The sequence below is a fragment of the Oryzias latipes genome, chromosome 6 (genome assembly GCF_053564925.1).
Source record: "Oryzias latipes strain Hd-rR chromosome 6, Olatipes_Hd-rR_3.1".
Classification (NCBI taxonomy): domain Eukaryota; kingdom Metazoa; phylum Chordata; class Actinopteri; order Beloniformes; family Adrianichthyidae; genus Oryzias; species Oryzias latipes.
Window position 1 is genome coordinate 6,115,577 of NC_136242.1, and position 24,529 is coordinate 6,140,105.

Consider the following 24,529-nt stretch of genomic DNA (forward strand, 5'->3'; position numbering starts at 1 on the left):
CACTCGCCGTCAGTAGATGCCACCGTGGGTTCTCCCACAGTTTGCAGTTGGGATCTCTGTAACCTGACATAATGTGGATGTCAAGCCCTGTCCTCTGTATCAGGTTCAGACTTCAGAAAGTTTGAGAAACCTTTTTTTCAGGATCACATTCCAAACTTAAGTACATTCTGTATTCAAATATCATTGGGATTTTAACCTTAAAACCTGGTAGAGTATTTTGTTGCTGACTTAAACTTTTAGTAGAAATGTTCTTCCATTGCCTGTGTTCTTAAGTATTCATGTTAGGCACAGGTAATTTGTTAAGACTACATAATAATGTTACCTATGGAAAGTGGTTTGACATTGGATTCTGTTAAAATGCCTGTTTTAGTGGTTCAGAAGGTAAACAAACAAAGACAACAGTGTGGAAAAACCCCAATGAGAATGCACGTGATGTCAGACTGTGGAGTTTGCAGTTGTGACTTTGAGACGCCATGAAATGTGTGACTTTCACATTACGACTGTTGTGGTTTGGGTTCTGCTTTCCTTGAATTCAACTTACCGTCTTGTTTTGAAGGTTTCTTCCTGCCTGTCTTCGTTTGAGTTTGAATTCCCTGGTCTCCCCTGATCATTTGCCCCTGTGTCTCGCCAGTCCTGTTTGAACATGTGTCTTGTCTATCAGTTGGTTTTCTGGTTTCCCTGCTTGGCAGCGCCTCTTGTTATTTTAAAAATGCCTTGTTTTTTGGAACACCCTGCCTCCAGTCTCTGCATTTGGGTCCTGCACCAACCCACAACAGAGACAGTATAGGACGCACACTTTGAAGCAACATAATCACATCCAGGAAAATCAACCCTGTTAACTTTGACAACACTCTTTAATCTTCATTCATGTAGCCCTTGTGCTATCCTAGGCACTTTAACATTGGGAGTTGGGTCATCTAGACCCACTAGACAGTGCTCTGAACCTTTTTTCTTCAATGATTTGTGACCTTCACTGGTGTCCATGGATTACCTTTGTCATGGTAGGGAGAACACGTCAATGGAAGGGTGGGGTCATCTAAGATAGCACAAGGGTTAAGAGTGGCGGGCTACATCCCTAAATCCTAGCTGCCGGTTTTCACAAATACTCCACCGTCCTACACTTGGTCTGAAGAGTTCTGCACTTGGTGGAGTACTTGAAAATACTAAGGTGAGCGACTGTCAACTGTCTTGCTCTCTGTGTGCTTTTATTTAGGGGAAGGGGAGAGTTTTGATGGCATTAAATTATTCTCCACACAAATCCTGACCGTATTCGATCCGATGACGTCCCACTGAGCGACGCTTCGGAACTGCTTCACTTGCGAGCAGGAGTCTGTATGTCTTGGTTGATGCTGTGGGGTTCAGGACATCGGGGTCCTTCGCCTGCTGGTGGGCTTTGTTCTTCAGGGCCTTTCTTTTCCTCTCAAAAACCAACTGGTCATGCAGACAACTTTTTATTCCCAGCGGTGTTTCTTTTTATTTGCAGTTTCTTTTTTTGTTTGCACAGAAACTGTTTTTTGCTCCAATTGTGAGTCTCGGCAACCACAAAGTTCCAGATCTCAAATTTAAAAGACAAATCTGATAAAAGCAGAAAGGAGAACTGATTCTCCTGAAAACATCTGGAAGCTGCAGCCAGAATTATCACACTGTAGATTTTCTGTAAAGTAAAACTGCAAAAAAAAAACACTTACATTTACTACATTTAAACACTCCCCACTTGTTTGATTTAAATAGACAACAATATTTTATTTCTGTTGAAAAAAAAGTTTCTGCTTCAAATTGACACCACAGTGGATTTTATGGAGGTGACTTTAAAATCTGCGCTTTTCTGATTTGTTACTTACGGTTTATAAAGCATTAAATATAATTAAATCAAGCTTTATTTATACAGCATCTCCCTAACTGGCAACACAAAATGCTAAATTGAATGTCCTCAACTACAAGTTTCCAGGTAAAATTCCTTTAATCCAGATGTTTTTCAGCGTGATCCAGACAGAAAACAGCTCGTCAGTGTTGTTCAGCAGGATGCTGTCATGCTCCAACTCTCTTTAACACCCGCCTGGTGGAAAGCAGGAGTGCCTGCTCGTGGTGATTAAACACCCACTCCAATGAAAAGAGTGTTTTGAACGTGTTCTCATGATGGAGGACACATATTAAAGAATTTCAGACTACATTTCTGAGTATTTCTTTCTTCAAATTGAGATGGGTCAGGAGCACATACAAACCCGCCGTTTGAAACAGCTTGTAGTTGTGACACAGAAAATACGAGGGGCAGGCCAGGGTCTCCCTGCTCTGCTCCATTCTGATCATCCACTCTCAGACCAACAGATCCATGAACGTCTGTGTTTTCCTGTCTGAACTGGAATCTCCACTGCATAGCTCTGACATTGCTGGCCTTTTTTTTTTGCTCTGCAAATGTTAGGATGGGGTTGTGAGGGGCTGAACCTCGTATATAAACAGAGGGATGATGGGATATAAGTGCGCCAGCCCACATTTCAGAGGTGAATTTCTAATGAACTACTGCTGGGACTATGGCCTAGAAAACGACACTTTTTTTTTGCCACATTCTTTTTATTGAATTTTCAAAGTCATAAAAAAAAATACATAAACACAATTTACAATTATAAATTTCACTTGAGTCAGCCATTACAAAAATTACAACTTTATCAACAGTTTTTAGGTAATGCTTTCTCTTATTCACAGTCTTTTTTTAACCCCCCCCCCCCCCCCCCAATAACAAGAGTGCCTCTCCTTGGATATTGACAAAATGAAGAATATAACCTTAACACACTTAAAATTAAGAGAAGAAAAAATAATAAATAAAAATAAAAAAACAGAGGTCTGTGTACCATCCAAATTAACAATCAACATTCTATTCCAGAGGATCCATATTCTTTACAAAGTGTATGAAAGGTTGCCATATATTTTCAAATTCTTCTACTTTGTCTTTCAAAATATATGTAATTCTTTCTAAAGGGACCCCTGACAGCATTTATTGGAACCATTGGTTTATGCTTGGACTGTGAGTGTTTTTCCAGCGTTTAGCAATACACATTTTAGCATGAATCAAGCTGAGATTTATAAACGCCCTCTCATCTTTGTTGTAGTGATGTATTTTAGGAAATATACCTAATAAGAAAAGCTTTGGCTCCAGTGGGATCTGTTTTAAAGTAATTTTCTCTATTGTGACTTTCACCTCTTCCCAAAAAGTTTGTATACATTTGCATTCCCAAGTACAGTGGAAGAATGTTCCTTTCATTTCCATACATTTGGAGCAAACATCTGGTATATTTCTGTTATATATATTTAAATCCGCTGGTGTTAAATATGTACGCATTAACCATTTGTATTGTGTTAATTTTAGTCTTGAGTTAATTGACACCTTTTGAGCTGCAGCACAAGCAGCCTCCCATTCCTCATTTGTATTTGGAGATCTTCTTTCCAAGCATTTACTTTGTATTGTGAACTTTCATTTGAATTTGACAAAAACAGATTAAAACGACACTTTTAAAATTTTGCTAAAACCTTCATTATCATAATTAAAAGAACACACTGACAATAAATAAAAAAATGACTGGAGTGGTGGGGGGATAGACAGAGAAGGAGGGGACACTTGTCCAGGTGTCTGTTTCTGGGGACAACCAGGTGGTCTACTGAGTCAGAAACTGGGCAGGTCGGCAGTGGGGTCATCCCTAAGAAGAGAGGCTGAAGCGCAGCAGCGTGATGACCCCAGCCAGAACCAGCCTTTCTGCAGGCTCTGTTCATCACAATCCTCTGGCAACACAAATATGTGCACGTTCCAGCAGCTAAACTTCACTTTTAAAGTGTTTTGGCAGAAGATTTGTGATTTCATTTGTGATCAAATTTGTTTTATTCTGGAAAGATGTCATGTTGGGTCTTATATAGAAGAATTTAAAAAAGGACTCTGGTGTACTTTTAAATCTCTTGCTCATTTTGGCCAGATTTCATATTCATAAATTTAAATTCTCTGGTTGAAAACCTCGTTTCATTGTATTCTTTTCTGAGTTAAATCTGTATATCAATAGTATTCGTAATTCTGAGAAGCAAAAAGCCATCAAAATCTTGTCTGTATGTGAAAGATTCGACATTTTCTCATAAAGTTTAACGCCCTGGCTTATTTCTACTTCTATGCCTGTCTTTTTAGATGTGTATATGTGTATTTGATATTTGCAATTATGTTATAGCATACCTGAATGTGAATTTTTGTAAAATGGCATAATAAAAAAAGAAAAAGCTAAACTCAAATGTTCAGGGGAAAAACATTGTCGCTCAAACACTGCCCCCTACTGGACAATAGAAGCAGTGACATCACACAAAAGTTAATATTTGACATTTGTCTTTCGTGAATTTAGGATTAGTACATTTCTGTGATCCATTTTAATTCTAAAACCAAGAGGATTTTATTCTGTGAAATGATTGTTGTGAATTATCTTCACGTGTTAGTCATTATGATTCTTCATTATAATCCATCTAATCCATATTTTTTGTTGTTTTAGTTATTTATCCTGTTAGAACTTTAACCAATAAAAGCATTTTAAATACAGCAGTGAACTAATGTTCTAGTTTTTTGAAAACTATATTTTTTTTTAAACACGTTTTTGTGTGTTTTCTTTTTGGATTGGATTCTTTCTGTCATGGTGCCTCTGTCAGACTCCTCCCCCCTCTCCTCTCCGCTTGGTTCCTGATTATTCCCAGCTGCTTCCACTCACCTCATCGCCACACCTGCCTTCTTAAGGAGCTCCAGGATCTTCATTCAACGCCAGTCTGTTGCCCCTGATGGTGCATATTTGGCCTCACGTCAAGTTCATGCTTTGTTTCCTTGCCTTAAGCCAAGCAATTAACATATGCTGTTTTACCTGTCTCCAGGAAAACCTCAGCCACGAGTGGTCGCCCACAGCAGCCGTAATCCGGAATCCTTTTCTGGTCTGATCCCTCCATCCTCACCACGAGCCTCTGCCGAACCAGCTGCCTCACGAGACGGAACCACACTGCCGACTCTAGACCCGAACGAGCATATCCACCAGTGACGCCACGAGCCGCAGTTACATTCTTGGACCTCCAGGAACTGTTACCTACCTGTCTTGCCATCATATTAAATCCACCTTCTCACCAAGACATCTCTGTCCTGTGTCTCATTCCGGGTTTTCAGCATCTGGGTCTCAGTCGTTCTATACACTTTCCTTTTAGAATTCTACCTTTAAACAGCAAAAGCAAACTCTGTCATGCTGTTCTAAGGTATCACTGGGCCATCGTGAAATAAAAAAAAAATGTCAAGACTTCAGATAAGAAGTTCTGACTGAGGATCTAAAGTTTATGTGAAGCTCTGCACCTTCTCCTTCAGCTTCAGCGTAGAGTGAAGGTCAGAAGTTTGCAGGACTGTGACCCTGAGGAGGACAATATTCATGTTCAAATCTAGAAGATGAGCTGAACCACTACAAAAGGAAAAGTAGAGGAAACTCTAAATTTCAAGGCAACTGGCTGCACTCAGTTTTTGAGTTCTAACACTTTTGACTTTTATACCAACTCAGTCGTGTTCAGTATTTAATTCAATTTCTTTTATATTTTGATAAAAACAAACTTCCTGAGCCAGAACACTGTCATTCCACCAGCCATCACAGTAGATGAAGACCAGCTTGACATCGTCCACCACTTCATGAACTTGGGCTCCACCACAACAGATAATCTCTACCTTAACGCTGAGCTTGACAAGAGGATTGGTGTCAGATAAATGCATCTAGACATTAAAGAAAAACACAATTATAAACAACAAACCACAACAAGAATCAAGTTTCTCATGCACGAGGGAGAGGAGCAAATGTGTTGGAAAAGGTCCACCACGTTTCTCTTCTCAAAGGTCTGCCTCTCCCTGTGCACCTTTTATTAAGAACACAAGAAGGAGGTAACATTTTCAAGACAAAGAGGAAAAGTTCATTAGGGGGTGTCGTATAATGACCCATTTGGTTGGATTCTAACTTCAAACAGTATCCCTTATCAGCTCAGGACAGTGTGTCGTAAACCCCTCATCCTGGGTGGGAGATGAGAAGCAGATGAACAAACACACAACTGTTTTCAGAAGAGGTAAAAAGGTCAATCTGAGTTAACATTTAAACATACATTTAACCAAATACATTTAAGCAATGATAATAATAAAACAAATTCCTTCACATACTCCCTCCTTTTTATCATTGATAAATGTCAAAATCTCACATCCAATATCACATCTCTTTTCAGTTTTCTGTGACATCTTCATTTTTATAAAACTTTCAATTTACACTCAGATGAGAAGTTCTTTTTTTTTTTTTTCAAGTCATTTCAATTTCAAAATCATTACAGTCATCTTGTTCTCCCTTTAAAAACAAGTTGTATTCTTGACTCATAAGAACACTTTTTACTCCACCATTCACTGCTCTGGAAATCATAGATTGAATACAAGGAAAAATGCACATAGTGAACACACAACATATGATCAGTACCATAAGAATAGGTGTCACTATTTTTAACAAAAGTTGCCACCAGGAACCAAAAGCAAACCAGGAGAAGAAATCCCAAGATTGGGGTTTCCTGTCATCCTGAATTGCCTGCTGAACCTTTTCAAGTTGATGTAATGCTGTGTGCTGATGTGACATCTGTGTTGTCAGGAATAAATGTACAACAGGTATCATTTAACATTATACAAACACCTCCCTCCTGAGCAACCAATAAGTCCAAAACCAATCTGTTCTGTAGAACCTTAAGTCTCATGCTTGACATTTCTTCATTATAGCCTTTAAATGCTTTAATTTTAGCGTTCAAAAATAAACCTAATCGATAATCAATGGTCTCAATTCTGAGAGCGTTTTTAGCATTTCCCACCTAGGGAAACAATGCCATAGTTACCTTTTCCCCAGTATTCCAGTGTTTATGGTCTTCAGGTACATCTGATCCCCAAATGGAATCATGTGGCTTGACATCAATAAGGTTACGTCTGTGACGCAGGTGAGGCTCATGGACTGCAGAAACTATGAAAGTGTGACCTGTGACCTTTACAGAAACACAAATCCCACTCCAGTCTCTAGGCAGACTGAGGTAGAGGGCCTGCCCACATAACCAAAACATTTGATCAACCACATAAGTACCATTGTTACCTGGAATTAAATCTGGATTAGATCCAACACAACGTCCTCTGGGGCAGGGAACAGCATAACCATGGGAAACTCTGTCATTGATTATCTGGACTGTGAAGGGAACAAGAAGTTCATGACACATCTTTGTCGGCAAAGTTCCTAAAAATTCTGTGCTATTGTTAGTAACGCAATGTGGAAACACAGTTCCTGGTTCCACACTAGCATATGGAGCTAATGATTTTGTCAATTTCAGTTTTTTAAACTGATACAAACTCTTGCAACTCCGTCTTACAAGAGTACCATTTGAAGTGGTGACGGCTCCAGTACTAATATACCCTCTGGTACGATATTCAATAACACAGTCGCTTTTCCACTCAGAAAATTGCTTTGCCTGCAAATTAGGATGTAGGGATGAAGTTGGAATTACAGAACAAACATAGCAATCAGATCTATTCTTTTCCTTAGCCAGTAACATAACATACCTATACCAAGAATTTGTCATATACAGGTGAGTTATGTTCATTTTTGGACTATTCAAAACATCATGTTCATCAATACTCAGCCATCGAGAAATGTTTTTTTCCTTGTTGGTGGTTCTTCTTGCAGGTGGATAATGATTCCAAAAGAACCAAATCCTTGTGGTGGCTCCTGTCAGGAATAGCAGGAACAGTAAACAAAATAAACTGTCTCTTAGCCCAGTTGGACACGCCATGGTGGATATGTGCCTATCTTCGGGAGGGAGAGGTTACTAGCACATCACCTCCTCAAGTCCTCTAACAGTGTAGGATCCGTGTAGTGCAAAAGAGTTCTGGTGTGCTTTCTTCCCTAAGACTAGGTGGATCTCCCGGCTTCGCTGACGTTGAGACAAGCAGCTTCTATACAGCTGCCTCCCTTTGTAGTCAGACTTCCCCACCTAGCAGTTGGAATTAGCCTCACCCAGATGCTTTTTCTTGCAGTGTGATAGATGGATCCAAGACGTCCTTTCAGCAATCTTTACAGCTGTTGGTGTAGTCAGCAGGACTTGGAATGGGCCTTCCCGCCGTGGGCTGGACCAACACTTCCTTTTTATGGCCTCCACAAACACCCAGTCACCAACCTGCACTGGTGAAGTGTCCTGTGGAGATAAGAAGGAATCTGGCACTTGATTTGTCCTGTGCACATCTTTAGTGGTAAACATTTTTCTCAAATAATCCACTAAATTTGCATCATCATCTGGAGAATGTTGCTGTGTAGGATCAAGGTCTGGTAACCTGTAAGAACGTCCATACAACATTTCAAAAGGCGTTAAAGGTTGACCTGCTGTGCGTGTGATACGCATGCTTAGCTGAACTAAGTCTATGCAGTCAGGCTACTGTCTGTTTGTCTCTTCCATGCATTTCTTTAACTTTGATTTGATAGTGCTATTAGTTCTCTCAACTAATCCTGCACTCTGTGGGTGATAACTACAATGTCTCTTTAGATCAATGCAAAGATGTTGAGCCATTTTGTCTATCACTTGATTTACAAAATGTGTACCATTATCACTTCTTATCACTTGTGGTATGCCAAAAGTTGGGATTATTCTTTTACAAATAGCTTTAGCTACTGTAATAGCATCTTGTGTTGCACATGGAAAAATTTCAACCCATTTGGAAAATGCATCAATAATCACTAAACAATATTTCAATCCTTTACTTTTATTCAATTAAATAAAATCCATATGGATTGTATGGAAAGGAAAAGGTGGTTCAGAAAATCTTCCTCTCTTAAATTTAACATTGCCTTGGGGATTATGATGCATACATTTAACACATTGTTTACAAAAACTTTTTTTATAGAGTTTATAGAGCATAAATCCATAAGTTGTATAATATTTCTCTAATAAATTCATCCTCCCCCCTGTTGAATCATGGCAAAGCCCATGACTCAAAATTGCTGCCCATTTGTACATGGATTTTGGTAAAATAGGTTTACCTTCTGTGCTGATATAAAGACCTTGTTCAACTTTGCTCCTTTTTCAACCATAAATCTTTTTCTTGTTTCGGTGCACTGGGTGGCATTTCTGTTAAAACATCAGCGGTTGCATCTGCAGTCACATTCTCATTTGTGCATATTTCTACATCTTTTGTTGCAGCTTGCTTTGCTGTTACATCTGCAAAGGCATTCCCTTTAGAAATATGATCTGTTCTTCGTGTGTGTGTCTCCCATTTACATATTGCTACTTTAGATGGTAACATTACAGCAGTCAATAATTCTTTCAGTAAGTTTACATGCGTTACTGGTTTTCCTGTTGATGTCTTAACCCTGAGTTCTTCCACTGTTGACAAAATAAATGCACTGTAGCAAACGCATATTGGCTATCAGTATAGATCGTAACTGGCTTATCTTTAAACAGTTTGCATGCTTCAGTTAAGGCTGTCAACTCTGCTGATTGTGCTGAGTAATTTCCACACAGGGGTCCTACCTTCAGAACCTTGTCTTGAGTTACAACAGCTAAACCCACTTTGTTTCTGCCTGTTCAAAGTATAAGTCACTTCCTGCACATGTTCTTTCATTTCTTCCCATTTTTGTCGTGAACCTTTAGAACAAGAAATAAATGGAACTGCATCTGCCATTTGTTTCCAACTTGTCACTCTTTCTGTACACATTAAGTTTTTTGCTTCTGGTGTAACTGTCACAGTACAGAAACTAGTTTCATCTTTCCAATAAAAATCATGTGTTGTACATTTTTGAAAACCTAGTTTACTCTGCTTCATCATATCTCCTGTCAGGGCTAGGATACTTTTTGCATCTTAACATGACATACAGAATGTCTGAAGACATAAAATCTGCATGGGGTGACACTCTGGCTTTTGCTTTCTCCATTAAGTTTTTTGCAGTCTGTCCAAGATCAGTTTTAGGTAGATCTAAAGTCCAATAATAGTGTGGTTCACCTCTGCCTTCTAGCACACAGATGTCTGTATCGGGGCAACGTCGTGCTTGCATCCCCCCTTCTCTGGTGGGGTAAATTCCTAACTTTAATCTTATCATGACATCTCTCCCTAAAAGATTAAAAGGACAGTTTGGTGCTAAAACCACAGGAATGCTTGTTGTTTCATTAGTGTCAGGATTTTCAAAACAAACTGGTTTACTCTAATGTTTAGTTTCAATTTGACCATCTGCAGATCTCATTTGTATTGTTTTATTTGACTTAGGAAAATCATTGTAATAACTTCTTATCACAGTTCTACAAGCCCCTGAATCACAAAGAAAAACAAATGGTTTTCCCCTAACATAAAAAGTTATTTCTGGCTTTTCCATAAGACAAACTTCAGTGTGATCTAAAAATTCATCACAAATTGGTTGAATTTAGTTCTGATTTATCTTTTAACTTGTCAATTCTCTTACCATCTAGTCAATCTGATTTCTTCCTTTCAGGACAATCTCTCTCTCCCAATGATCTCTCTGTCCACAAATCCAACATCCATCAACCTGCTCTGACCCTCTGTTGCTACTTCCTCTAGACCTTCCTCTAAAATTTTCTTTAAAATTTCCTTTTCCACGACCACAATTTCTTCCTCTGTTCACATTCCTTCCAAAAAACACATCACTACTTTCCTCCTGCCAAAATGCATCTACACTTTGATTCCTAAATTTCTTTCTATTCACCATCAATTTTTTCTGCATGAACAGCAAAATTCACAAACTGTTGTAGTGCTCCTGTAGGCAGATCTATGTAAAGTGTCCTTATCTAGTCTGCAATCTCTGGTCTCATAGCTTGCAGTAAAGCTTGTTTCAGCTGCTGCCTATAGGCACCATCATCATTATCTCTGAGTCCACAATTAGCTTTAAAACTTCTTCAAATCTGACTCTAAAATCAGACACTAACTCTCCATTTTTTTTTAGTTTGACCAATCTTTCCATAATCAGGTCTCATTGGAAAGGCTTCTCTAATTCTTTGTCCTAAAAGTGTAAGACTTTGAATCAACTCTTAGACTGTTATGCGGAAGAGGTCTGGGTGGATCATCATCATCCATAGGATTCCTTTACTTTTGCCCAGACTGCTTTCATAGCAGTCATACATGCTTTCTGACATTTAATGCTATTCAGATGGTAAGCTCTCTGAACTTCCATCATTTGCCCATGAAAATCCTGTGGATTTTCCCTGTGAGAGATAACTCCCCTCACTGCCTTCCTAACATCCTCTAATGTCCAGGTGCTAAACAAAAGAAGTGTAGGCCTCTGGCCATCTTCTCCAGCTCTGGGATTGGGCACTTCAATGATTGGAAATGTCTATGCAACTTTAGATGACTCTCCAGCTTCTTCCAAACCAACACCCATAGTTTTTTCTCCATTCAAGTTTTTCCCTTTTCCTCCTAACATTATTTTTCCTTTTTCTGGTTTATTTAAATCAGTCACTGGTGGGTAAAAACCCGTCAACAGAGGAACATTTGTCCCCTGGTAGGGAGGAGGTGAGAAATCAGCTGGTTTCTGCTCTCCCCCCTTTCATCCTGCTCCTGCTCGGTCTGCAGCCTGCTGCAGCCAGCTGTTGCAGGGGTCTGAGTCTCACATCTGATTTATCTCTAGTTTTACTTTTCTGAATGCCATTCTTTATTTTTCGTTGCTTCATTTAAGCACAGTTTTGCACAAATTAATTCTTCACTATTTTTTTGTTTCTTTTTTAGTTTTTATTCTGGTTTGAATTGGTAACTGTTGAACTAATTCAGTACATTCCCTTTAAAATTGTAGTTTTATCCCATTTTACCAAGAATGTAGTTGAACCTGGATGAACCTCTTTCTATATATTTTTAATCTCATGATAATTCAACTTTTTTATTTGAATTCCCCCATTTTTTAAAGTTTTTTTTCTATTTTTTTACATTTACGTTAGTCACAGAGTGTGATCAGAACCAACAGAGAATTTCTCTCAGGACCGAATTTCACTCCCCGTGCAACAAGCTTCTAGGTCAGACCTGTTGTCTGATCCGGTCACACGTTTAGGGTCCTCCCAGGAGCAAAACCCGTTTTAGACTCTGGGTTCTTTTCACCTAAAGCCTAATGAGATGAAATCTTGTTCTACTCCAACAAGCAGCCTTGTGTTAACACCGCAAGGTTTCCAGCTGCTCACTGCTCCGAACAAGTTCACTCCTTTCACACATGCACACACATTCACACCAAAAAAAAACTTTTTTTATTTTATTTTTGTTGTTATTCTAGGCCTTTTAGGGACTTGAACCCTCTTACGCGTTTTAGGCTGCAGGACTCGAACCTACACCTTTATTCAGAATTCTGGACCTTTCCGGGACTCCAAACCCACACGTGTTTTAGGCAACAGGACTTGAACCTGTCCCTCAGAATTCTGGGCCACTTCGGGGACTTGAACCCCTGAAAAAGCGCTGTACTTGCCTTGTCGTTGTGGTCTGACTGGTTAACGAATAACGTCAATCCGGACCCAGGGATCAGACCAGTCGATTGGCCGGCGTAGAATTCACTACAACGGACTTTCCTCCGGAGACCTAGTCTCACGGGCTGTGCACAGACTTCAATCGGCATGGTCCTCCCCCAAGGACGCAGATATGTTGTTATCCGGCTCGAAGGACCAAAGAATGTCAGATAAATGCATCTAGACATTAAAGAAAAACACAATTATAAACAACAAACCACAACAAGAATCAAGTTTCTCATGCACGAGGGAGAGGAGCAAATGTGTTGGAAAAGGTCCACCACGTTTCTCTTCTCAAAGGTCTGCCTCTCTCTGTGCACCTTTTATTAAGAACACAAGAAGGAGGTAACATTTTCAAGACAAAGAGGAAAAGTTCATTAGGGGGTGTCGTATAATGACCCATTTGGTTGGATTCTAACTTCAAACAGTATTCCTTATCAGCTCAGGACAGTGTGTCGTAAACCCCTCATCCTGGGTGGGAGATGAGAAGCAGATGAACAAACACACAACTGTTTTCAGAAGAGGTAAAAAGGTCAATCTGAGTTAACATTTAAACATACATTTAACCAAATACATTTAAGCAATGATAATAATAAAACAAATTCCTTCACAATTGGAATGGCTGCCTCTACTTTATCCCACCTGACAACCCGAGTGTGGACCAACCCCAGGCTGACAACCGCAAAAAAGAAGACAGTGTACGACGCCTGCGTCATCAGCAGGGAGCGAGACATGGACCACATATGCCAGACAAGAGCGGAGACTGAACGCTTTCCCTCGACGAGCTCTGTGGGCATTACCTGGCAAGACAATGTCTCCAATGACTCAAGGCCAGCCTCCCCAGCATGGACCCATGCTCCGACAATGTCGCCTGTGTTGGCTTGCAATGTTGGCTTGGCAATGTACGCCGGATGGAGAACTGGCATCTGGGAAGGGAACCACAGGGCGCTCGAACCTACGATTTAAAGATTTCGTGAAGCGGGTCATGAAAGCCATTGATATAAACACACAGTCGGGGGAAGACCTAAAAGCAGACCACCCAAATTGGGGGGCACCCTGACCATACAGCTCAAGTCAGGCAAAGCTGCAAGGTGCTGACTCACTTAGAGACTTCTGGGATCCGCTGGGTCATGGTTTTTGACTTCTCCAGCCTGTTCAACATCCGGCCAGGACTGCTGCAATGGAAGGGGAGCAGGAGTGGATGGTCCATGGACTACCCCAGCAATCGTCCACAGCAGTGTTTTTCAACCAGTGTGCCGCGGCACACTAGTGTGCCGTGGGAGATGGCCAAGTGTGCCGTGGGAAATTGCCCTCATTAACTGATCTAAAAACATTTCCCATCTCCAGGATTTTAGCTCTCTGTTCATCCAAACAGGCCCTGATAAAACACTGAGGAGTTAGGAATATAAAAGATCGTAAAATACTTTTTCTTTGCGTTTATTTTATTTTATTAAAGACATTTTGATAAGAATGACGTACCGCGATTCAGCTGCACCTTCGGCTGTATTTTGGAAAAGTCCCGTGTTGGGGGGGTTAATCACATGTCATCGGTCTGACCAATCAGAAGTGCTTAAAGTCTTCACTTCCTTGTCCCGATTTAGCTCGTAAAGTCGCTCAGTTCTAAAAAAAAATACCAGCTAAAGCTCGTCTTTTGCGCTGTAGCTTCCCACAGAATCCGGTATCAGACCGTGGAACAAGTGAACAAAACAATGAAGCTCCGAAAACCGATCTCCGGCCGTTTTATGCACTACATTTCCCATGATGCATTGGGTTGTGAGAGTGACAGCGCAAAAGGAGATCTGTTGTTAAACGTCTTGAAACTAACGAACACACAAACTGTTTTTAAATCTTCTAACTTAACTTTTATTGCATCTTTTAGAAAAAAAAACAGCTGCAGTTTCCAGCTTTTTCTGCCACAATTATCTCAAAAATGCACGTGAGATTGTGCAGGGGCTGTAGATCAATACAGACTATGAGTTTCTCCTTTTTTTTTAATTTTTGGATGCTGGTGTGCCGCGGGATTTTTTTTAAGGTTAAAGTGTGCCGTGGCTCAGAAAAGGTTGAAAAACACTGGTCCACAGTATGTGCGTCTGCACAACTGTGTGTCTGAGGTGGTATTCTGCAGTACTGGAGCCCCCAGGAAACGTGCTGTCACCGTTCTTCTTCACGCTCTACACTTCAGACTTCAGGTATAACACCACCAGCTGTCATCTCAGAAGTACTCAGATGACTCCGCCATTGTGGCCTGTGTGTCTGAAGGAGATGATGTGGAGTACCAGTCAACCATCAGGAACTTTGTGAGCTGGTGTAAGAGCAGTGAACTGTGCTCAAATGCCAGCAAGAACAAAGAGATGGTGATTGACCCTCAAAGATGGAGAACGATGGCCCAAGCACCGCTCAACATCCAGGCAAGTGACATTACCATGGTTGTTTCAAGTACCTGAGTGTTCACCTCAACAACAAACTAGACTGGTTCCACAACACTGATGGCCTGTACAGGAGGGGGCAAAGTCCTTTGGAGAGGACTGAATAAGCTGTCAGCAGGACCAGCTCTGACCTGGGCTACTCTGTGGAGGAGGTGGGTGAGAGGAGGATGCTGACCAAGCTCAGATCCATCATGGACAACAGCTATCACCCTCTGCAGCCGACTGTAAGGGGACAGAGGACCTCCTTCAGCAACAGACTCAGACATCAAGTCTCCAAAATTTGCACAGATGTGCCCAATTATCTATGTATCTCCTTGCTTATTTGCTTAATGCGGTATCTGGTGAGCTGTAAATGTTTTTCTTGGGGCTCCTTGTATCTTATCCGGTTAAGGGAAGAAGCTTTCACTAATTTCACTGGTGGAGAAATTAGCAGCAGCTCGGTGCTTTTTACTTCCAGACTCAACACTGTATTTTCAAGGCACAGGAAGACCCGGATTGGATCCAGTGCAAAGGGTCTTGCCTAAGGACCCACAATGGATGATTTGCACTGCCTGAGGAACGCATGTTTTCTGGGTGACAGTCCTACACCCAATCAACTGAGCTATCCTTTGAGCTATGATAATGACTGAATTACTCCCTGTGAGATAAATCCAGTTCAGATCAATTCAATACAGTAGTCAGTAGGAGTCTGGAACTAGAGTATTACACTGTGTTCTTACAATCCATGGTTAGTAAGAAGGCTGAACTATGCGGACAGAAAGAACCGTCAAGAAAAGACCATTTCTCACCCGCAGATGGACCGTATGCACCTAGAAGGCCAGTGGTGACTAAGGCATAAGATAACTGTTATTTTCCTTTTCACCTTACATTTAGAAGTTTACAGTGAGCATTTATTAGTGAATATTATGTAACAGTTCATATGAACCTAGATTTAATGTTAACATTTTTTTCAGACAGACTTTTTGTTATTTTATTTGTTAAACCACAAATCAGAAATTCAGAGTAATTTAGGTAAAATGTATTTAAATGTATTTCTATTCTATGTGTAGACATGGAAAGTATCCCATTGCAAAAAATAAAATAGTTCATTTGTTATTCAGGTTCAAAGAATGCAAGTGAAATGGTTGGCCCTCATATTTTCACATTACCAAATCTGAACCTATGTGCAAAGATTTTGGACACCCCCAGTCCAACTGCTCTGCAGAAAATGAAGGCTTACGAGGGGTTGAAATACTTATTTCCCTCAATGAAATGTAAATACATTGATATCAATTCTTTCAAGTGGATTTCTTGATCGTTGTTCAAATGACCCAACCATAAGGAGGACAGACGGTCAGTTTCTTTTTAACTGGACAAAGTTCAGATCAGCAAAGGCTCAAATACCTCTGTCTTCCACTTTAGTGTGTGAGCTGAGCTTCCAACTGCTAACCAGTGGAGACCAGGAGGTAGTGAGGAAGAGCTTGGTGGCTCGAATTGTCTCAGGCCATTTCCCTTTGTTCATCTGCCATCTTTGCCCTAGACTGTAAATACTCTTGTCCTCCTGCAGAGTCTGCATTTGGCTGCAATGTTTGCAGAATTACATTGCAAAGGTTTGGAGAATACTGGTCAAAAGTTTCAAGATTAGTCTTCAGTCACAGACTAAAAGAAACCTCGTAGTGGACTGAAGGTCACGGTTGTGAACCATTCTCTGGACCACGTCTGCCTCTGTCCACCTTTTCGGGTCTGAGTAAAGAGCTGGGCGACCTCTGCAGATAAAACCAGAATCTTGGGTCAAACCCAGGATTGTACAAACTGTCCAGAATTGAAAGAACGGCCTCAGTTTTCAGAGGTTTGTGCAGAAAAACCAGAGACTCTCCAATACCATCATCCTTTTTGTTCTTTATTGTTTTCTCCAGAATACAAATCAAAGTGCATCAGTTTGGCACAAAGCAGGCCCGTCCTGCTTCCTGACAACAAATCCACATCCAGGACACCAGCCGGGCTTCAGGATCCTCAACATTTAGATCCACTGGAAGCTCCATTGCTTTTCATATGGCACCAGGTTTTTCTGCACGTCATTCACCTCCACAACCATCATTTACAAAAACGTAAACACTCTTTAGATTAGAAAAAGAAAAAAACAATGTCATCAACTCATAATGGCTTTATATTTCCCTTGGCTTGTTGGTTCAAGATGTGCTTACGTGAATATTTGGTAAGTTATTAACATTAAACATCACAATCAAAGAGGACAGAGGGAGCAGTGACAAGAACTGGATACTGTTAGTTCAGAGGCTCCACGGTGACAAATCGGACCTGGGGGGTGAGAGGTGCATGGGGACTCCCAAACACTGTTCAAGAACAGCTGCTTCTGAACACAAGCCCGGAGTCTGGAGAGCAGCTTTTGGAGGAACTTAAGTCTACTTAAGTCCGGTGGGAGGAGACACAAACATGCCGTGTGGTCTGCATCCCAATTCCACAGAAACAGATGTGAGCTTTGGTCCACTTTCAGAAGTCAGTCCAGAGTGAGTTAAGACCAGGATCCATCTCTGCTTCGGAAGAACCGGATCCAAAACATAGCCTGCTTATCCATCGGAAACTCCAGCTGAACCTCTGCAGCTCAGGAGCACCAACCTGTGGCGCCTTGTGGTGCACCGCCAACTGGAACTGATTCAGGATCAGTTCCAGCAGGATTCTGGATGTGTGTGAAAACCTGGGAGCAGCAATAACAAAAGGAGCCCCGGTTTGTGCAGTTGGGGATTCCTGTTAACGTCTTCAAGTGAACAGCCTGCAGGAGATAAAGTCTAACCCTGCTGTCAAAGAAGAATCTTCCTCATGAAATACTCGATTCACAAAAACTGCAGGTGAGCAGAAATGTTCTTTAAATGGAAAATGGTTCAGAAGCATCGCAGAGGTCAGGCATTGTGCTCCAAACATCCATGGGGCGGGGCCACCATGGGAGCTTTACCAAAATCTACATGCATGCACGTAATTGCTGGTTTTCTCTTGGCGGATTGATTAAGAGTCAACAATCTCCACGATCATGAAGGCAGAAAGAAAGAAGCTCTGTAGGTGGATCTGTTTGGACAGAAGGGGTGTCCCCTGACCTGCTGCCACCTTAAACAGCTCAAAGTAAAGGAACGAGCTCCGCCCTGCTGCCCTCACACCCCAGAGTCTGTGTACATGCCGTTGATCAGATAGTCCACTTGGGTGTAGTCCTTTCTCCTATAGCTCTCATACGCCTGTGTGACAAAAACCGCCACCGTGACCAAGAAGAACAGCAAGCCAAATAGCAGAACGGCCAGCAAGGACGCTGTATCCACCAGCTGCCGGGTCAGAGGGAGCCCCTCTGCTTCTACCACAGACATAACCGTTACCAAGGCAACAGGCTTCGTGTGGCTGTCAGCAGCAGTGTGAGCAGAGACGGGTGCAGAGGACTGAGGTACCAATGATGAAAATGGAATGGTTACTGTAGCAGCAGGTGTTACTGTGGGAGATGCTGTAGACGGTGGTGCTGATGGTGCTGTAGACGATGGTTTTGGTGGTACTGTGGACGATGGTTTTGGTGGTACTGTAGACGATGGTTTTGGTGGTACTGCAGACGATGGTTTTGGTGGTACTGTAGACGATGGTTTCGATGGTTTTGGTGGTACTGTAGACGATGGTTTCGATGGTTTTGGTGGTACTGTAGACGATGGTTTTGGTGGTGCTGTAGACGATGGTTTTGGTGGTGCTGTAGACTGTGGTGCTAATGGTGCTGTAGACGATGGTTTTGGTGGTGCTGTAGACGGTGGTTTTGGTGGTGCTGTAGACGGTGGTTTTGGTGATACTGTAGACGGTGGTGCTGGTGGTACTATAGACGGTGGTTTTGGTGCTATAGAGGGTGGTTTTGGTGATGCTGTAGACGGTGTGGATGAAGTTGCTTTGGTGGATGGTGTTGGTGTCCTAAGGCTCACAGTCTTTGGGGAGGTTTTAGGTTCCAACACAAAGGGTGATGAAGGTCCTCCAGTATTTTGTCTGGGCGTGGCTGTAGGTAAGAAGCTGGAGCCGAGTTTGGTGGACTTAAGGGGGGAAGAGGAATTTAGGGAGGGCAGAGGTTGTGTCTCATTAGTGGAGGTTCTGGTGTAGTTGAGGTTTGAGGTCCCATCAGAACCAGTTTGCGATGAACCATCCGCTGATCCACTCTTACAGATCGAATCATTCTTACCTGAGAAACAAGAAAAATCTGAAGTCATCAACTCATCAGTGAATTGTATCATTCATGGTGGGCAAGGTGGAGAGTTTCATCTGAACTGAAGATGCCCCTCCCACATTAAAAAGACATCTTTTGAGAGTTCAATTTGGTTTCTGCACATATGGGCAAACTGACACCTCTGTTTATTTCAGCTGAGAGAGAAGTTTCCTCATTTCACCTTTGAATAAATAAAAGCTGACTTTATTATAGAATCCATCACTTAACAAGCTCCCTCCAGCTTCAGTCCGGAAGTGAAGCTCCTTGGTTTTCAAGTCTAAAATCTAAAGAAAGATTTGATTCTGAATGTGACAATCCTCAGAATGTGTAAACCTCTTTTAACACGGATCCCTACCTGACGGTTAGTCGGACCGGTCTGGTCAGACAACTCGCTCCAATGAGAGCAGAATTTCCCTCATTGGCCAGGAACTACGAGGGCGGATCAAAACAACAAGAGAAAGACGTGCTGCACTTTACAATCCTTATTGGGACAGTTAACTTATTAAAACTTTAGATTTCGATTGTTAGTTTTGAACGTGGGGAGCAAAACGTCTGCAATGATGAGCAGACGTCGGGTATGAAGGTCCACTAATGAGTATTTATGACATGTAGATTGGCGGGAAAACGGTGAGAAGTGACGTGGACCACGTTAGAAGTTGTTTGAATGAGTCTGCTTCATCCGATCACATTTAATGAGTTTCTGTGTCTCATTGTTGTGGTGTTATGGCGTTGTTTTAAGAGGATTCTGCAAAGGAAACTACAAGGTAGATTTAAGGATGACGTCACAGCGGGGGCGGGCGCGTGCCGCGTACGGAGACACAATAGAGTGGATTCAGCGGTGTTAAAATAAACGTTGTAACAAATAAACCGTTGGAAATCTTTCTCTGTTTGATAAAACAACAATCCTTGCTTTAATCTGTCCGCGGCTCAGCTGTTCCTTCATTCCTACTGTGTTTACGTCGGCTACGGTGGCCGTTTTGGTCCATTTGTCTGCTCTGAGGACGGATTGTATTCAGACTGAGGAAACTCAGACAGAACCGAAGCTCAGTCCGATTGGAAACTAACCGAGTCCACCTCAAAAGTGCACTTCCTGGTCCCCAACCAGGGTCTGCTTGGGTGTATTCAGACTGAAAATTTCTTCTGGATTATCGGGGGAAAAGAACTCCAGTGTCCATTGATGTGTCCAGTCTGAATACAGCCTTAGTCAACTGGTGGTAGAGTGTCTGTCATTTGACTGCGGGGTCACGAGTTCAAATCCAGGGTCAGACTGTCCCGTTGATCAGAATGCTGCTTCCCTGCTGGACTGTCAGCATCGAAGGTCAGTTTCTGCTGTTTTTCAGACACGTGGATTATCCAAGGTCAAAGTTCACTGCTGCTGATAAACAACCTCCTTACAATGTGAGATAATAACTATTGCTTCAAGAAAGTGTGTGTGCAGATGTGTGTGTGTGTGCAGATGTGGGTTCAGATGTTTGCGTGCGTGCAGATGTGTGCACGTGTGCAGATGTGTGCCTGTGTGCAGATGTGTGCCTGTGTGCAGATGTGTGCCTGTGTGCGCAGATGTGTGCCTGTGTGCAGATGTGTGTGCAGATGTGTGCCTGTGTGCGCAGATGTGTGCCTGTGTGCAGATGTGTGCCTGTGTGCGCAGATGTGTGCGCGTGCAGATGTCTGCGTGGGTGCGCATGCAGATGTGTGTGCAGAGGTGTGCGTGTGTGCAGAGGTGTGCCTGTGTGCGCGTGCAGATGTGTGTGTGCAGATGTGTGGGTGTGTGCATATGTGTGTGCAGATGTGTGCAGAGGTGTGTGCAGATATGTGCATATGTTTGCAGAGGTGTGCCTGTGTGCAGATGTGTGCGCAGATGTGTGCGCGTGCAGATGTGTGCGCGTGCAGATGTGTGCGTGGGTGCGCATGCAGATGTGTGTGCAGAGGTGTGCGTGTGTGCAGAGGTGTGCCTGTGTGCGCGTGCAGATGTGTGTGTGCAGATGTGTGGGTGTGTGCATATGTGTGTGCAGATGTGTGCAGAGGTGTGTGTGTGTGCAGATATGTGCATATGTGTGTGCAGATGTTTGCGTGCAGATGTGTGCGTCCTCCATTTATTGCCAGAGGTTCAGACACTCACAGTTCTTGGAGAGGCTGGGTTGTGTTGTGTTAAGCGGGGCTTGTGGTCCGTCCACAGGGGGCGCTGTGACGGAGCCAGTGAAGAAGAGCAGCAGCAGGCAGAGGAGGTGAATGCACATCACTGGAAGCTTTGAGGAACACAGCCACATGGTGGTCTGTGGACAGCACGGACACACAAATACACACTTTAGAAGAGGAAACGGCGAGCAGCAGCGCTGACACACACCCTGCACAAATAAACCGAGGAGGCTCCGCTGATGCGCCATATTGGTTGCTGAGAGCTCTGTTTATGCTCTTCATCATAACAAAGCTGCACCTGAGGAGGTGTGGCTAAAGTTCAACCATCAGAACCCGATGAGCAGTCTGGGTTCTGAGCTTCTCCTGGGTCAACAGAGAAACTCCTGCTGAAGCAGGAAGAGCAGATCATGGTTCTCCGTAGATGATCCGATGATTTCCTGACTGAACACGTGTTTTTAGCTCTAACCGTTTTAGAAGCTTGTCTGCAGGTATCAGAACCCGGCGCCAAGGTTGGATGTACTGGTTCTGATGATCAGCGCCGGCTTCAGAGAACAGGAAAAGCAAGAAGAGGAGGGACCAAAAGCCGCTCAGCTCTTAAGGTTCTGCTCAGATTCTTCCATCTGCGGTTCTGACAGATCAAACAGGGGAACCGTAGCTGTGAACTCAGCTTTTAACAATTACAAACAGCTCAGTCAGAACTTTTTCTTCATTAAAAAGAACAAAACAGCTTCATTCAGAGAGTGAGACGACGTCATTCTGGTCTGTCCTGCATGTGGACGGGTTCTCCAGACGGATCCGGGATCTTCGTGGTTCCGCTAACTTTCTCCTGTCCTTCAGGGACAGAAATGCAGCCTCAGCAGATGAACGGCAGAACCACTGATCTGGACCATCAGAAACCCTACGGTTCCACCGGAGGACTCAGGGATTCTAGCTGAACTGAAGGCTCCTTTGCTGCTGGACCTGCAAGCAGAACCCAGCAGAACCCTGCTGCTTCCACACCGAGAGAGGTTCCCGATTCTCTGCAGGAGCTCAGGAACATCAGTGATGACGCCGGAATCGACGTTACCTGCAGGGACACGCCTGTCCAAAGTAAACTCTCACGCGCTGACGTGGAGAGAGCGCGCGGGGATCTGCCAGCAGCGGCTCGGAGCCAGGATCCCACCGAACCGCCCCGGGCTCGGCCCTCACAGAGCAGCGGTACCGAGGGTGTCACACAAACGCTACCCTCTCGCCTGACCCCCCAAATGTGGGCAGTGCGCGTGCACGAGCAGGGAGCGGCAGACGTGTCTTCAGGGTCTCAAAGCTCACGTCCTCGCGGAAGCAAGACAACACCTGCGGACTCCCGCGAACCGCACGCGCCCAGTCCGCGTGCATGTTAGGACTTACCGCAGAAGAAGCAGGGACGCCACGGGACTCGGACCCGGACTCTGGATGCTCCCGGAAACAGGACACACACCCCTGCTGCACCGTTAAACTCCACGAGCGTTCCGGTTCCGCTCCGTGACCCGGGTCTGCAGGAAGTGACCTCAGTGCTCTGTGTTATTTTCCCGAACCATAAAAAGACGGAAAAATGTTTAGGTCACGCATGCTCAGAACCACTCGGAACTTTTAAGGAACGCTAATGTTTAAAATAAAATCGATTAATCAAAATTGCGAGCTGAAATCCTGTAAGCAGATTAACGTGAGCGACAGGAAACATTAGGCTGTGGAAAAAACACAACAACACGAGGAAAAGGAGGATGTTGCGAAGCAGGAAACCTCCCACAGGACACTGAATCTGAGGGGTTACAGAAAGCGGCGATACACCTAAACCATGGCAGCCCCGTGTTAGCGCCCTCTGCTGGTCATTGACAGAATCACTAACACAAGTAACTGAAGAAACAAAGAAAAAAGAAAATTAAAGAGAACAGTAAAATGGTTTTTAAAATAAATAGAGAAAAAAACAGCAACCAGTAAAAAGAAATAGACTGTTTATGTCTACGTTCAAAATTCTTTAGATTTTAGAGTAATAAAAAAAGAAAAGAAATATCTTGATTTCGAATTATTTCTAATTATTCTTTTTCTTTCTTCCTTCTTGTGGGGGGTGCAGGAGATTCATATGATTCTTAGTTCAGAAAGCAATTAAAGGAAAGGGCAGCAGTGTCACTTCAATTGGGATTAAGCCTGAGCTTCTGCACGAGATTGAGAGGAACTTCACCTCAACTCACAGCTTTGGTTCTTCAACCAGTCTTGTCCTGAGAGGCTGGACTTGGTTCTTCTCTGGGCGAGAGGTGACAAGGTTTGTTTCAGGTTTCAGGTTTGGTCCATCGGTAGCTTACTGTGTGTCCAGTACCGTCAGCCTAAGCGGTCACAAAATCTGGTGGTAGAGGTGGTAGTAGTATTTCACTATCAATCTATCACTAAGGGATAGTGTATTTGTATTATTGAGGCGGGATCTGCACGGTCAGCATAAAGACATTGTTCATTGTATTTTTTAGACCCTTTGTCTTGAGCTCATGATATTATTAGAGAATGTTGTCTGGTTTATATCATTGAGTTATAATGTTCTGTGGCCAGTGAGCTGAAGACTGGGACAAAATAAAAGCCCTTGGGTCGAGAACGAAGGCAGAGAGTTCTCTAAAAGACTTCCCTGGGTCATCTGCAGGGTTCCCACATACCTCCAGGATGAAGCTAGCGTCAGGTTTTGTATCTCAGTAGCCTGTGTTCCAACCAAACCTTGTATTGGTGGTATTGATTTGCATCACTTAACAGTCCTGCGTCTTCTTATTTATCAGATCTTTTAGTTAAGTATGAACCCTCGCGGACCCAATGATCCTCTGGCACTGACTGGTCTTCTAACTATTCCGACTATAAAATCCAAAACCTATGGAGAGGTTTTGGAGAGGACCTGAGAGCCGCAGAGAGCATTGATGCTTTTAAGAAAAGGCTCAAGACTCTTTTTTTTTTAACCTGGCTTTTAGCTAATTTTTTACTACTTTTATTTACTTATTTAATTATTCATTTACATGTATTTATTCATTTATTTATTTATTTATCCATTTAATCTTGTTTTATGAACTTTAACTAGATTTTTAACGTGTTATTTTAATGTATCTTATTATTTTAGTGTTTTATTGTTTATTGCTTTTATCATCATGTCTACTTTTTCATTCTCATTTTCATTTCCGGTGCTTCCTCAGTTGGGACCCCTCCCTCTGGGTCGGCTGCTGTTCAGCCACTGTGGCTCTGGATGGGA

General features: G+C 42.7%; 1 protein-coding gene and 1 long non-coding RNA gene across 2 annotated transcripts; both read right to left on the bottom strand.

Annotated features, from left to right (window-relative positions):
• Positions 1 to 5,801: 5,801 nt before the first annotated feature.
• On the bottom strand, positions 5,802 to 12,826 carry LOC144992399 (uncharacterized). The gene is made up of 2 exons (XR_013656307.1): positions 12,486 to 12,826; positions 5,802 to 8,235 (listed from the first exon to the last, which is right to left on the bottom strand). It is a non-coding gene; the product is annotated as an uncharacterized LOC144992399 (long non-coding RNA).
• Positions 12,827 to 16,806: 3,980 nt separating this feature from the next.
• c6h11orf24 (chromosome 6 C11orf24 homolog) lies at positions 16,807 to 22,813 on the bottom strand. Its single transcript, XM_011472829.4, has 3 exons — positions 22,681 to 22,813; positions 21,278 to 21,431; positions 16,807 to 19,134 (listed from the first exon to the last, which is right to left on the bottom strand). Exons 2-3 carry the CDS (start codon positions 21,423 to 21,425, stop codon positions 18,089 to 18,091), a joined length of 1,194 nt encoding a protein of 397 aa, XP_011471131.1. The 5' UTR covers positions 21,426 to 21,431; positions 22,681 to 22,813; the 3' UTR covers positions 16,807 to 18,088.
• Positions 22,814 to 24,529: the final 1,716 nt, after the last annotated feature.

Bases quoted from the DNA above. Each gene is read 5' to 3' on its own strand.
- c6h11orf24 (XM_011472829.4), bottom strand. From the start codon at position 21,425: ATGTGGCTGTGTTCCTCAAAGCTTCCAGTGATGTGCATTCACCTCCTC. The intron at 19,135-21,277 runs GTGAGTGTCTGA...CTTGTTTCTCAG, and splicing joins ACCCAGCCTCTCCAAGAACT to GTAAGAATGATTCGATCTGT.